Genomic DNA, 15,823 nt, shown 5'->3' on the forward strand with positions numbered 1-15,823 from the left:
TATGCTTCCCATGCTGGTCCACATAAGTGGATATAAAACTTCCTGACCCCTTCTTGTAGTTTATACCAGCTCAAAGACAGGCTACCCACTTGATCCAAGTCCCACCCACAAACTATGACTATCCTCCAAGCTCCTTCCTGGGTGTTCTTTTCACTTTCCATTTTCTCTTATCATCTTATGCTAATGATTCCCAGATCTACCTATCTGTCTGTCTGTCTGTCTGTCTATCTATCTATCCATCTGTCTATCTAACCCCATCTGTCTGTCTGTCTATGTAACTATCTACCCATTTTTCCATTCTTATATCTATCTGTCTGTCTATTTGTCTATTTGTCTATCTACCTCTCTATCCATCTATCCATACATCTATCTATCTATCTATCTATCTATCTATCTATCTATCTATCTATCTATCTCTCTGTCTATTTGTCTATCCATCCATCTATCTGTCTGTCTGTTGTCTGTCTATCTACTTATCTATCTATCTATCTATCTATCTATCCATCCATCTGTCTATCTAAACCCATCTACCTGTCCGTCTGTCTAGCTAGCTATTCATTCGTCCATTTCTCCATTCCTCCATCCATCCATCTATCCATCTATCCATCCATCTATCTATCTATCTATCTATCTATCTATCTATCTATCTATCTATCTATCTATCTATCTATCTGCCTGTCTGTCTCTTGTTTTTCTATGTCTGTATATCTACTTATCTACCTGTCTGTCTGTCTATCCATCCATCTAACTATGTATGTATGTATGTATGTATCTATCTATCTATCTATCTATCTATCTATCTATCTATCTATCTATCTCTATCCATTCCTTCATTCCTCCATTTATCTGTCTATCTATCTATCCATCTGTATATCTAACCCCATCTATCTGTCTGTCTGTCCATCTATCTATCTGGCTATCAAGCCCATCTGTCTGTCTATCTATTTGTCTGTCTATCTATCTATCTATCTATCTATCTATCTATCTATCTATCTATCTATCCATTCCTTCATTTATCTCTCTATCTATCTGTTTGTTGCTTTTCTATCTCTCTGTATATCTATTTTTCTGTCTATTCATTTACCTACCTACCTATCTGTCTATCTGTCTGTTGTCTGTCTACTTATCTTTCTGTCTGTCTATCTGTCTATTGTCTGTCTGTCTACTTAACTATCTATCTATATCTATCTGTCTCCTATCTATCTATCTCTGTCTATCTATCTGTCTGTCTATCTCTCTGTATGTATGTATGTATCTATCTATCTATCTGTCTGTCTGTCTGTCTGTCTTTCTAACCCCATCTATTTGTCTATCTATCTACCTATCCATCCATTTGTACATTTGTCTGTTTATTCATCTATCAATCTATCTATCTGTCTATCTGTCTGTTGTCTGTCTACTTATCTTTCTGTCTGTCTGTCTGTTGTCTGTCTGTCTACTTATCTATATCTATCTATCTATCTATCTATCTATCTATCTATCTATCTATCTATCTATCTATATCTGTCTCCTATCTATTTATCTCTATCTCTCTGTATGTATGTATGTATCTATCTGTCTGTCTGTCTGTCTGTCTTTCTAACCCCATCTATCTATCTATCTATCCATCCATTTGTACATTTACCTATTTATTCATCTATCAATATACCTGTCTGTCTATCTGTCTGTTGTCTGTCTACTTATCTTTCTGTCTGTCTGTCTGTTGTCTGTCTGTCTCCTATCTATCTATCTATCTATCTATCTATCTATCTATCTATCTATCTATCTGCCTATGTCTCTCTAATTTATGTCTGTCTACCTATCTCTCCATCCATCTATCTATCCATCTATCATCTATCAATCTATCTATCCATCCTTCTATTTATCTATCCATCCATCCATCCATTTGTACATTTACCTATTTATTAATCTATCAATCTCTCTGTTTGTCTGTCTGTCTACCTATCTCTACCTACCTATCTTTACCCAATCTTACCTAGTTTCTCTATCCTGAGCTCCTGTCTTACATCACCAACCTAGTTATCTACCCAAATGTTCCATAGATGTCTCAATATATTCAAGGATATAAAGTAGGAAAAAACCAGTCCCTATTCTCAAAGAGCTCCTGTTCCACTGGAGAAAAAGAAAATGTAGATAAGTACGAACAAATATATACAGAATAAATATAATTTAGTCAGGGGAAACGCACTGATAGCTGGAGAAACCAGGAAAGGTCTTCTTTAGGAGATGACTCTCAAGCTGTTATTTTGAAAGAAGCTAGAAAGAGGTGAGGAATATTCTAAGAATGGGAATGTGTGAAGGCTCAGAGAGGGGAGATGGAGCTTCGAATTTAGTAAACAGTAGGCAAAACAGTTTGGATGGAAGATAGAATACCCAAAAGTCAGTCATATGAACTTGGTCCATAAAGGCAGGCTGAAGTCCGATTATGAAGGGTTTGAAATGCCAGGCAAAGGAAAGGAGTCTGTGCTTTTTATAGAGGCCACAGGGAACCAAGGAAGCTTCTTGAGCAAGGTAATGAAATGGTCAGACCTGAACTTTAAGAATATCAATTTGGCAACTGTGTGGAAAATAGACTGGAGAGTGGAGGGGATGGGAAATGGTCTTCCATAAAGGTCTTATGCAGATGTGATGAGTCCCACCCTTGAAAAGAATACTAGACACTAGAAGCCATCTTTTTCCAACCTGTGTAAGGTACAGATATGCCTGGGGGCTTCGCACAAGTCCCAGGTAGGATAATAGGTCATCTTCACCTCCTTCCAGCAGCTGGTAGAAAATATGAAAATTCCGTTCTCCATGGTTTTGAAAAACGACTCGAGATTTTTCTATCAAGTAACTGATGATATGACCGCCTACTGGAATTCCCTGGAAAAATTCAAAGTCAAAACTCAGACCAGTCATCTAAAAAGAGGTTCAAATCTAAGATCCTCCTTCACAAATAAAGTAGATTCAAATTTCTAATGCTCTTTCCCCATCCCCTGTATGATCTGATACAAGGGAAAATAAGTAGAACTGCGAAAGTTATAAAATAACTACAACATTCTAAAGGGAGAGAATTTTGAAAGACTTAAGAACTCTATTGATGCAATAGCCAACTGGATGATGATGCCTCTTACTTCTTGGCAGAGAGGTGGTGGATTAGAGATGAAAGATGAGACATACACTTTCCAACGTGGCCAAAGAACAATGGGTTTTAATTGATTGTATTTATTTGTTATGATAAATGTTTGGGGATGTTTGGAGAGTGTAGAGAAGTTGGGAAGATGAGAATAAGAGAGATGCCACCCCAAAAGAAAAAAAAAGAACATAATAAAACATTTATAAAAGACATAAATAAGAATAGAAGCTTGAAAAAGATACAATCAGGACAGATTATTATATACTTTTAAAAATATAAAAAATATAATTGAGATCCATGCCTTTACATGTAATTCTCTTTTGCTTTTCTATATATGGAAATTATCATATTTGGTGATTTCTCTCAAGTTCATAATTTAAAAAAAGGAAAAAGCAGGACTATATCAAAAAGCAAATCATTTTAGTGTTATAAGAAGGACATTGAGAATAATAAAATTTGGGGGCAGCTAAATGGACATTTCCTAGCTATATGACCAGGGGCAAGTCACTTAACCCCCATTGCTTCGCCTTTACCTTTCTTCTGTCTTGGAATCAATACTTAGTATTGATTCTAAGACAGGAGGTAGGGATTTCTTTAACTTTATTTTTGTAATGATATTGACATTATTTGCCTATTAAAATATTCCCCCATTTTCCAACAACATAGTAGTGTGAAGACCAGATTTTCTTCAAACACCTCAAACAAACAGCATAATGTTACTGTTTGAATACAGAAGCAAATAAGAGAATTCAGCTGTCTTCTATATTAGAGATTTGCAAAAATAGGCAAAACAACATCACTCTTTTCACGAAATTGTTTTGTTTTGGAAAACAGTTGAGTTTCCTAAAAACGTTATTTGTGATCATATAAATAGACTTATTGTTAGTTTAAAATAAGCTAATAATTTTAAATAAATTCTTTTACAATTTTATTTATTAAATTAATTTCTTGCTGGGAGCCATCAAAGACCATGCTGTTTGACACAATCCATGTGGAAACCAGGGTCTGCAAAGCAGCCCCTAGGAAGGATGGAAATACCCACTGAACCTCCCCCTAAGTGACTTTCCTTTTTAACATCCCCTTATTATTGGAATTGTTATGATTATTATTCTTATTTAGCCTCAGGAAAAATAGATGAGAGCAACATGCTTGTAGGGTTAATACAGATGTCCCACACTTTCGGATATTACCAGGAGATCACACTTACAAAAGTAAACCTAAGGATTCTTATATACCTACTTAGATAGGACCCTCTTTTCTAGGCATAAAAACTTCAGGCAAATCTGTGCTCTGAATTCCCTAACCTATATCTGGGTCATATTGATTCTACCTTCTGATCCTGCACTTAGCAACAAAGTTTTGTTGACTATCTCCCTAGGCTTCCTGTCTGTTGTTAGGTTCTATGGAAACATGTATGTTAAGAATGAAACTGTGTGCCAAGTAGATGTGTAATCATGAGGGTATAAAATAAAGCCATACCTCAGTCAAGGCGGGGCAGTTTATCCTGTGAAACCTGTGCTACAGGTTGAATGCGAAAGCTGTGACCCATTCATCATTCCGCCAACACTGTCCCACCTCCAAGACCCCATCCCCTGTGGGAGGCTCACCCCACAGCAATTTCTTATTTGGGATTTTATTTATTTAATTTTGAATTTAGAATTTTATTTAAACTTAAGTTTAATTTATTTTCATTTAAATTTTAAATGATTTTAAAATGAATTGAGATTGTTCAGTTGTTTAAGTCGTGACCAATGCTTTGTGACACCATTCAGGGTTTTCTTGGCAAAGTCCTGGAATGATTTGTCGTTTTATTCTCCAGGTCATTTTACAATTGAGAAAAGTGAGGCAAACAGGGTGAAGTGACTTGCCCAGTGTCACACACCTAGGAAGTGCCCAAAGCTGGCTTTGAAATTCTTAAATTTTGCCAGTTTTAACTTCTAATATTGTAAATATTGATAGATGGCTCAGGAGATAGAGTGCTGGTCCTGAAGTCAGAAAGGCTTGAGTTCAAATTTGGTCTCAGACATTTACTAGTGGCAAGACCTTGGGCAAATCATTTCACCTCTGTTTGTCTTAGAGGCAGCCAGGTGGCTCAGTGGATAGAAAGCAAGAAAGACCTGAGTTCAAATCAGGTCTCAGATAATTACTAGCTATGTGACTCTGGGCAAGACATTTCATCTGTTTGCCTTAATCCACCAGAGAAAGAAATGGCAAACCACAATAGTATCTTTGTCAAGAAAACCCCCAGAACAGTATTGGTGTCCTGTGACCTACAGGGTCATGAAGAGTGGGGCATAATTAAACCACAATAAAATGCTAATAAATCTAGTACACATAAATGGAAGATTTTGAGAGTCCTCACTAATTTTTAAGAGTATAAATGACTCCTGAGACTACAAAATTTGAGAATCACTGCTCTGACCATTTGATTCCAGTAGTATTTTCCTCTGACTGTTCTCCCCACCAATTCAAATCCTGACTTACCTTAAAATCAAACTGGATATCCATGTACTTGCCAAATCTGCTGGAGTTATCATTTCGGAGAGTTTTTGCATTTCCAAAAGCCTAGGAATAAGTCAAAAGCCTGAAATCAGTCACTACTCCATTTCTTAGTTGGCATCCCTAGCTTTAAGAAACCTGGTCCAAATACAGAGTCCAGAACCAGATGTCTGCTCTCTCACCAGAAACTGAAAACCAGATGACCAGGTTCTGCCTTCTCTCCAGGCTCAAACTATGAAATAATCAACCTCCATCAATGATGAGATTCTTGTGCAAATGGGCTTTGAGCCATGCCTAAGAACTCGGATTACTGTGAGGATTTGTGTATGTGGAGGACAAGAATGACCCTGATTATCTATCTATCTATCTATCTATCTATCTATCTATCTATCTATCTATCTATCTATCTATCTACCATCTCTCTATCTATTATCTCTCTATCTATCATCTATTTATCTATCATCTATCTATCTATCATCTATCTATCTATTGTCTATCTATCTATCTATCTATCTATCTATCTATCATCTATTTATCTATCATCTATCTGTCTATCATCTATCTATCTATCTATCTATCTATCTATCTATCTATCTATCTATCTATCTATTGGCTATGTATCTATCATCTATCTACCATCTCTCTATCTATTATCTATCTATCTATCTATCTATCTATCATCTATTTATCTATCATCTATCTATCTATCATCTATCTATCTATTGTCTGTCTATCTATCTATCTATCTGTCTGTCTATCTATCTATCTATCCATCAATCTATCTATCTATCTATCATCTATCTATCGTCTATCTATCTATCATCTATTTATCTATCATCTATCTATCATCTATCTGTCTATCATCTATCTATCATCTATCTATCTGTCTATCTATCTATCTATCCATCTATCTATCTATCTATCTATCTATCTATCTATCTATCTATCTATCTATCTATCTATCTATCTATCTGATTTCAGAGGGTTCCCAAAGCATGTGAAACCCTTGATATGAAACCAAATGCGTATTTTGGGTCAGACTGAAGTGATTAGAAATTTCTTCCCCCAAAATCTTTTTTAAAAAACCCTTACTGTTCCATCTTAGAAACAATATTCTATATTGGTTCCAAGGCAGAAGAGCAGTAAGGACTAGGCCATGGGGGTTAAGTGACTTACCCAGGGTCACTCAGCTAGGAAATATCTGAGGCCAGATTTGAACCCAGGACCTCCTGTCTCTAGGCATGACTATTTACTGAGTCACCTAACTCCTTCCACCTCCACCTCCCCAAATCTGATAGTATAATAAGCCAATTTAAATAGATGGTTAAGTCCCAGCACTTAGCATAGTGTCTGGTACATAGTAGGTGCTTAAAAAAAAACCCTTACCTTCCATCTTAGAATCAATATAGGTATTAGTTCCAAGGCAGAAGAGTAGTAATTTAGGTTGTGACTTACCTAGGATCACCCAATCAGGATGTGTCTGAGGCCAGATTTGAACCCAGGTCCCTCTATCTTCAGACTTAATATTCTATCCACTGAGTCACCTATCTGCTCTAATAACTGCTTAATAAATACTCTTTGACTTGACATGACATAGGTTGCCTTATATCTATGTGGGAATTATTTCCATCCCTTGGGAAAGGCTTCCATCATAGTAGGAAAATTATTTCCAACTGGGCATATGGTGTTTTCCATTGTAAAGACAGTGTCTCCAAAAGAAAGCAACTTGCTCAAGATCCTCCAGCAAGTAATGGGTCCGTATCTAGGCACAAGTTCTATTTTTTAACTTTTAAAAAGATTCTTATAGTTACACGTGAAAACAATTTTGGTCGATGGCTTTCTGACATTTGGGGATTTCGTTTTCTCCTTCTCTCCTTTCCTCCCAAGCCGGTAAATGGTCTGATATAGGTAATAGCCATATTTTCATGGAACATGTATTTCCATATTCCTCATGTCACGGCAGAAGGCATATATCACGCCTATAATAAAAATCTCATGAAGGAAATAAAGTGGAAGATGGCATTGGCATAACTTCTCATTCTTGCCCCACAAGACCACTGGATCGGGAACCAGTTCCTAGAGCTGGAAAATCTCTCAGGTCACCAAAAAGATTCTTCTACAATCAAAGCACGTTCAACAGAATTTGAAGTGCCCCCTACCTCCAGGACTGGATTGGAGAGCAATAATCGATCTCGGGCTATCTGTAGTGATTGAGTCATTGGGCAAGTCACTGCCAGGTACTGGAGAATCTTCTTGGACGCCTCCGTTTTGCCAGCACCGCTCTCCCCAGAGATCAGGATGAAGTGATTGTTGAGTTCAGAGCACATCATCCGGTATGCATTATCCGCTATGGCATAGCTGGAGAGGGAGTGAGACAGAAGGAACTCGGCTTTCAGGCATCCCCACATAGGTGTGAAATGCTCCATGGCCAGGAGAGCCAAGCGTCCTATCTCCCATCAGGTAACGCTATCTGTCCTGGATACCAAGAGGCTCTAAATAAACCATGAACGGTAAGTGTCAAGCCCAGCAGAATATCTTTATTAATAGCTCTCCATGAATAATTAATGGAAGAGCTAATAATTCATTAATAGAATTTCTATTCACAAAACTCAAACTGTTACACTTAGGATGGATGGATCTCGAACAGTAGAGACAACATTTTTAAGCACAATTCATGAAAAGGTCTTTTATGGAATACAAATCAAAACAACGCTGGGGTTTCACTGCATATTTAGCAAATTGATAAAGATAACAAAAGACAGAAATAGTCTGTATTGGAGGAGCCATGGGGGGAAAGGCCCTCAATAATGTACTGTAGCTATCTTGGCCTCTTCTCACCTAAGGAGCTCTTATTATTCATTTGGGTTCAGCACTGGCTATTGTCCCTCCCTTCTGATTGTATCACTCTGGACTTAACCAAAATGGTAGCCCTGGTACATTATTCTTGTAGACTCATCAGATAATCTTGGTGCTGAAAAGAGCCTTTGAAGTTTCCTAATCCACCTTCTACCTTGAGTATCTGCTTGAAGACATCTAGTAATGGAAAACTCACTACCTCTCCATTGGGGGGACCATTGGGGGATCATACTAGTTATTAGGAAGGCTCCCGAGTCAACGATCAAGCAATGAACTGGGAGAAATTCATTCCAGTTAAAACAAAACAGTGTGACGTGAAGACAAAGGTTCTCAATTCTTCCCAATGCCATCCCAAACCCATAGTGCCATATTTCCAATACCACCTTCTCCAGGATGACAGTGGCTCATGTAAGGGAGAGGAGAACCCAATAAAACAGATCCAACAGTCTACGAGGAAGACCCTCGTGTTACTTACACATGTGGTGGCAGCTCAAAGAAATTCACCCCTTGGTAAAGCTCCATCTGTTTCATTGTGTAGATACCCAGCTCCTGGTAGGGATTCACCGAGACAAGGAGGGTCCCGATGTATGTCTGCAAGGACAAACCAATACCACAATGACCCATGGACTTACTCCTTCCAAGTATGGGCTACCATTTTATGATGCCTGATCCATGAGCAGAAACCAGCCATCTAAAATAAAGAGTTGAGGGGGCAACTGGGTGGCTCAGTGGATTGAGAGCCAGACCCAGAGAGGGGAGGTCCTGGGTTCAAATGTGAACTCACACTTATAGCTGTGTGACCCTGGGCAAGTCACTTAACTCCCATTGCCTAAAGTAAAATAATAAAGAGATGAACACTTGGGAAGTCAAACCTTTAATGGTGTCTACTTCTCCATCTTGGAACACTCTTTCTTTTCATGCTTAAGTATTGTGGGTGGTTGGTTAGTCTGTTTAAGGCTGGTACGTGGCTTTTTAGTACAGGTCCTCCCCTCCCTCCCCATTGCCACACTCTTATAGACTCCCTATATAATATCAGAGTTGGAAAGGGCTTTTGGAGATGTCTAACCCAACCTCTACCTGGAGGATCATTCGGCTCAAAGGGTCTTCCATAATACTCTTCAAAGTAGAAGTACAAAGCTTTCTCTTTTTTCTTTAACCCCTCACCTTCCATCTTAGATTCAACGCTATTTATTCATTCCAAGGCAGAAGAATGGTAAGGGCTGGGCAATGGATGTTAAGTGACTTGCCCAAGGTCACCCAGCTAGGAAGTGTCTGAGGTCAGATTTGAACCCAGAACCTACCAGCCCTAGGACTGGCTCTCTATCCACTCAGCCATCTAGCTGCCCCTGTACAAAGCTTTGCCAAGTAGTACAGTCAAAACAACACTTGTGGATCTAAACTTCTTGCACTATGGAATTTTGGATGGTGGATTTATACTTAGATTCCTCTTTTCACAAGAGAGAGGAGTGGGGCAGAAGGGAATTACACACACTACTTACTTCTATCCTAGACACATCCTTCATTTAGGAATCTTGTGCCTTTCCTCCTTTGGTGGTCAATTTTTGAGGTATTTAATCCCTACATAGCTGGGTAACACAATGGATGGAGAGCAGTTGGACTTCCTGGATCAGGAAGACCTGAGTTCAAATTCTGCCTCCTATACTTACAACCTGTGTGACCTTAGTCAAGACACTTAACTTCTGTTTCCCTCAGTTTCCTCAGCTGTAAAACAGCAATGATAATAACAATAATAGAGCTATTTCCCAAGGTTGTTAACAAAGATGGATAATATTTGTAGTTTATGGATTATTATTCCAGCAAAATATATAATTTGACCGTATCTCCAGGATAAAAGTGAACCACAGAACTGAAGCAAAGTTGGAGTTGAACTCAAATCATAAATTACTTCTGATGAGCAGAAACCTGATCTCTCAAATAAGTTTTGAAATTATTTTCAAAATAATTCAGAAAAAATATATTCCAAAATCAATCGGACTCAATCTGAAATGTGAGATTCAGCCAAGATGCCACTTATGCTCATCTGTGACTCGTTCATTCCCTAGTTCTTTTGACACCCGTTGCGTCATTTCCATTTTTCTACCTGTCCAACTAGCAGAAAAAGCTAATGTTTCAAACTTTGATGATATATATCTAGAATGCTATAGAATGTCACCCTGGTTTGCTCCTGATCCCCCTGAATCCTAGTGCCAAACCCCTGTTGATTTTCTCCAAATGTCTGTAGCTTGTTTGAACGTGGTTATTAGTTTGTTGCCTCCCCCATTAGCCTGAGAGCTGCTTGAGGTCAGGGGCCATCTTTTGCCTTCTTCTTTGTAACTCCACAGCTTAGCACAGAGCCTGGCACATATAAGACACTTAATAAATATTGGTTAACTGGCTGACGACTATATAGTATGCAATTCACTGACGTTGGTAAGGGTGGTAGGGGCTATGCAATAAGGATGAAGTGACCTTGCCCAAGGCGTCTTGCCCTAGAAAGTGTCTGCGACCAGACCTGAATCCAAGTCCTACCAACTCCAAGTCTAATGATCTACCCACTGTGACAGCTCACTGCCAAAGGGCATCATAAAAAAATGCTCAAAGATACTCAATCACCAGGGTTTGAGTGAAAGGCAGGGAGTCAACCTTGAAGCATCTCTCCAAATCCAAACATGCTTTATCACCAACCTATGGGCGCCATCTTGGTTGGAAGGGTTGGTTTCTTGGGAATATCTATGGAGTGTGGAAAAGGAAATCAATTAGCAAAGAAGTAGGGCAACTTACGTATATGAGGTTCTCTCGGAAGCGCTTGCGGAGATTATCCAAAAAAGCGGATTCACTGGTGTACGAGTCCAAAAGCACAAAGTCCTGAACCCCAACTTTGTCCCGGGCAGTTAGGGCCCCTTCCATGTGTAGCCTAATGTGCTTGCGTCTCACCTCTTCTTTCTGGAAGAAGACAAACAATTCTAAGGGTTATTCAGAGATATTTAAAAACAAATAAAGAATATAATACAATATACTTTGGTTATAGAAGCATTAGATACAGTCCCTGCCCTCTGGCAAGCTTATCATCTGGATGGACAATAAAATTTTTTAAAATTTCAACAATAGAGATGAGAAGTCCTGGATTCCAATTTTTCCTCAGACACTTCCTGGTTGTGTGACCCTGGGCAAGTCACTTAACCCCTATTGCTTAGCCCTTGCCATTCTTTTGGCTTGGAATCGATACTTAATGTGGATAACAGAAGGTAAGGTGGCTTGTTTTTTTAAGTTAAATTAAAAAAATAAGATATTACAAATCAAGGATTCTATCCTTGGTCTCTGTAAACCCTCACCTTTTGCCTTAGAATCAATTCTGTGTATTGGTTCCAAGACAGAAGAGTGGTAAGGGCTAGGCAATGGGGGTTAAGTGACTTGCCCAGGGTCACACAGCTAGGTGGGATTTTCTTGGCAGAGACACTGAAGTGGTTTGCCATTTGTTCTCCAGCTCATTTTACAGATGGGAAACAGAGGCAAGAAGGTTTAAGTGACTTGCCCAGGATCACACAGCTGGGAAGTGTCTGAAGCCAGCTTTGAACCAGGACCTCTGTCAGTGGGCCCATCTTACGTACTTCTGAGAGTTGTTGCTGGGATATTGAACCCTTGTCAAGACAGCTGATAAAAGACTCTTCTCAGTTGACCTCCAACTCTGTGATCCCCTATGAATTAATTTGTCAGTTTCTTTTCTTATCCTATATGTATTCATTTTGTTGATGCAAAAACTTTTGGATTTTATGTCATCAAAAGTATCCACTTACCTTTATGATTGCCTTGATCCTGTGTTAAGAGAAGAACGTGTCTCCTACGGAGAGCTCAGAGATGGACCTGGTTTGTTTCTGTCTGTCTGTCTGTCTGTTCTGTCTGCCCTCTGGGTCTTGGTTTGTCTCTCTGTCTCTCTCTCTCTCTGTCTCTCTCTGTCTCTGTCTCCTTCTCTGTCTCCTTCTCTCTCTCCCCTTTCTCTCTCTCTCCTCTCTCCCCTCTGTCTTCTCTCTCCTCTCTCCTTCTTTCCCCTCTCTCCTTCTCTCTCTCTCTCTCTCTCTCTCTCTCTCTCTCTCTCTCTCTCTCTCCTCTCTCTCTCTCTCTCTCCTGTCTCTGTCTCTCTGTCTCTCTGTCTGTCTGTCTGTCTGTCTGTCTCTCTCTGTCTCCCTCTCCCTCTCTCTCTCTCTCTCTCTCTCTCTCTCTCTCTCTCTCTCTCTCTCTTCTCTCTCTCTCTCTCTCTCTCTCCCCCTCTCCCTCTCTCTCTCCTTTTCTCCCTCTTGGTCTCTCTCTCTCTCTCCCTCTCTCTCTCCTTTTCTCCCTCTTGGTCTCTCTCTCTCTCTCTCCCTCTCTCTCTCCTTTTCTCCCTCTTGGTCTCTCCTCTCTCTCTCCCCTCTCTCTCTCCTTTTCTCCCTCTTGGTCTCTCTCTCTCTCTCTCTCTCTCTCTCTCTCTCTCTCCTCTCTCTCTCTCTCTCTCTCTCTCTCCTTTTTCTCCCTCTTGGTCTCTCTCTCTCTCTCTCTCTCTCTCTCTCTCTCTCTCTCTCTCTCTCTCTCTCTCTCTCTCTCTCTCCTTTTCTCCCTCTTGGTCTCTCTCTCTCTCTCTCCCTCTCTCCCTCTCTCTCTCCTTTTCTCCCTCTTGATCTCTCTCTCTCTCTCCTTTTCTCCCTCTTGGTCTCTCTCTCTCTCCCTCTCTCTCTCCTTTTCTCCCTCTGGTCTCTCTCTCTCTCTCCCTCTCTCCTCTCCTTTTCTCCTCTTGTCTCTCTCTCTCTCTCTCTCTCCTCTCTCTCTCTCTCTCTCTCTCTCTCTCTCTCCTTTTCTCCCTCTTGGTCTCTCTCTCTCTCTCTCTCTCTCTCTCTCTCTCTCTCTCTCTCTCTCTCTCTCTCTCTCTCTCTCTCTCTCTCCTTTTCTCCCTCTTGGTCTCTCTCTCTCTCTCTCCCCCTCTCCCTCTCTCTCTCCTTTTCTCCCTCTTGATCTCTCTCTCTCTCTCCTTTCTCTCCCTCTTGGTCTCTCTCTCTCTCTCCCTCTCTCTCTCCTTTTCTCCTCTTGGTCTCTCTCTCTTTCTCTCTCTCTCTCTCTCTCTTCTCTCTCTCTCTCTCTCTCTCTCTCTCTCTCTCTCTCTCTCTCTCTCTCTCTTCTCTCTCTCTCCTGTCTCTCTCTGTCAGTCTCTGTCTGTCTGTCTGTCTGTCTCTCTCAAAAGAAATATCATGATGATGCTAAAGACTCAGTAAAGACGTCTTTCCAAGGCAGTGTCCCTTTTCGGAGTGACAGCGAGCCGCCAGCAGGTGTCGCCCCAGGCCAGGGAGCCGGCCTTCCGCGCGTTTGCGTAGCCTGCAGAGGGGCTTTACCAACTGGGGCCTTGAATCCTTGAAGAGAATTCGGGAAGCGCCCTTCAAGTACCAGGAGGCAGCCTGGATGCTGGGGAGGAGACGAGCCGCTCTCGGGGGTTTCCAGCCTAGGAGGGGTCTCGGGGGTTCTCGAGGTTCCCTCGTTTTCAGTTGTGGCAGCTCTTCACCATCCCATTTAAGGTTTTCTTGGCAGACGCTGGAGCACTTGGCCATTTCCTTCTCTAGCTCATTATACAGATGAGGAAATAGAGACCAACAGGGGGAAGTGACTTGTCCAGGGTCATCCAGCTAAGAAGGGCCTGAGGCCAGATTTGAACTCAGGAAGAGAAGTCTTCCTGACTCCAAGCTCAGCACTGTCTCCACTGGGCCACTGAGCAAAGGAGAAAATACTGGAGTGGTTGGCCTTTGCCTTCTCCCGCTCATTTTGCAGATGAGACAATGGAGGCAGAGTTAAGTGACTTGCCCAGGGTCACTCAGCTAGTAAGTGTCTGGGGCCAGATTTGAACTCACGAAGGTGGGTCTTCCCCATCCACTGGGCCACCTCGCTTCTAGGCAATAAGTACCAGTTTTATATACACAGAGGTATGTGTGTGTCTTTCACCCCATGTGCAGGTGTACATGTGTGTTGCACATGTATGTTTTTGCACACAGACATAGTAACTATGTCCTTTCCCTCTTTAGAATAGAATCCCTCCCAAGCCTGTGCTTTGTTCCATTCCCAGCACCTGGTACAGCAGAGGCTTTACCAAGGGGCTTATCAGTGATGGCGGCTTCAAAGAGTGTGTGTGTGTGTGTGTGTGTGTGTGTGTGTGTGTGTGTGTGTTTATATACTCAGAGATTTTGATTCATCTCTGTGTATTGTGTGTCATTTATATGTATTGAGTTACATGCTGTCTGCTTCCATAGGACAGAAAATGCGTGCGTTGTTTTACATATATGTAGAAATGCCTAGGTTTCATCGATGTACATACATGTATTCTGTTGTTCTTCAGGCCTTTCGGTCATGTTTGACTCATGTGACTGCTGCCCATGTGGGGCAAAAATGCTGGAGAGCTTTGCCATTTCTGTCTCCATGGCAACCAGAGATTAAGTGACTTGTCCAAGGTCACACAGCTAGGGCTATTTCTAAGGTGGGATTTCAAGTTCTTTCTGACTCCAAGCATAACACTATACCTATTGAGCCATCTAACAGCATGTAAATATGCACACATGTACATGTACACATGATGTATGTCGCACATATTATACATGCACATTGTATATAATATAAATTATGTACACATAAATACACTATATTATATAAATTACACACAAATATATTATACAAATTATACACACATTGTATATTATATAAATTGTACATATATGCATGTATACATATATGTATGTCTATTATAAAGATATTTTATATGTGTACACACATATTTTAAACATGTTTTTATTTATATAAATTTATTTAAATTATATGTACATATATATGTGCATGTGCATGTGCATGTGTGTGTGTGGTTGAAATCCAAATGGCCTTAATCCATTTAGCCTTGATGCACTGGTCAGATGAGAATACAGAGCGATTATTCCGGAGGTATAAATAAGGCCCCAATGCTGCCCTGCCATCAGGCTAGTTAGAATTTAAAGTGTTCGAGGGGATGCCAGCAAAGGGCTGGGGACCCCAAAAGCTGGGCTAGAAACCCAGGGAAGATGACCCAGAGGAAAAAGCATTGAGCTGTGGCAGAGAAGGGAGACCCTGAGGGACTCCACAAGGATCTCAGGCAGAAGACTCAGGCTGACACCCAAGAAAAGGTGGGCCCTTTCCCAAATTCTGTCTCTGGGGTCTGCCCGTCAGCAGACACTCTAACAGTCTCTGTGGCCTCTTTGTCCAAATATTTCTGCTAACTTGATTGTTAGCCAGAGATATCTCGCTAAACATAGACTTAAGCAGAAAGACTAGCTCCTGCCTAATGTTAGACATTTTTCTAACTGGGGGCTTGGAGCT

At 40.6% G+C, this 15,823-nt stretch overlaps 2 protein-coding genes across 2 annotated transcripts in view; one reads left to right on the forward strand and one right to left on the reverse strand.

Annotated features, from left to right (window-relative positions):
* Positions 1-11,419, reverse strand: part of LOC100028516 (unconventional myosin-Ih) — a 37,408-nt gene extending 25,989 nt beyond the window's left edge. The window contains exons 1-5 of the mRNA XM_056820931.1: positions 11,252-11,419; positions 8,946-9,061; positions 7,774-7,972; positions 5,600-5,680; positions 2,683-2,862 (exon numbers count right to left, since the gene is read on the reverse strand). Coding sequence (XP_056676909.1) covers positions 2,683-2,862; positions 5,600-5,680; positions 7,774-7,972; positions 8,946-9,061; positions 11,252-11,377 — 702 coding nt within the window. The 5' untranslated portion in view covers positions 11,378-11,419. The remainder of the gene's footprint in view (positions 1-2,682; positions 2,863-5,599; positions 5,681-7,773; positions 7,973-8,945; positions 9,062-11,251) is intronic.
* FOXN4 (forkhead box N4) overlaps positions 1-15,823 on the forward strand; it is a 95,156-nt gene that overhangs the window by 250 nt on the left and 79,083 nt on the right. The gene's annotated exons all lie outside the window — the stretch shown is intronic.

Source organism: Monodelphis domestica, chromosome 3 (assembly GCF_027887165.1).
Source record: "Monodelphis domestica isolate mMonDom1 chromosome 3, mMonDom1.pri, whole genome shotgun sequence".
Classification (NCBI taxonomy): Eukaryota; Metazoa; Chordata; class Mammalia; order Didelphimorphia; family Didelphidae; genus Monodelphis; species Monodelphis domestica.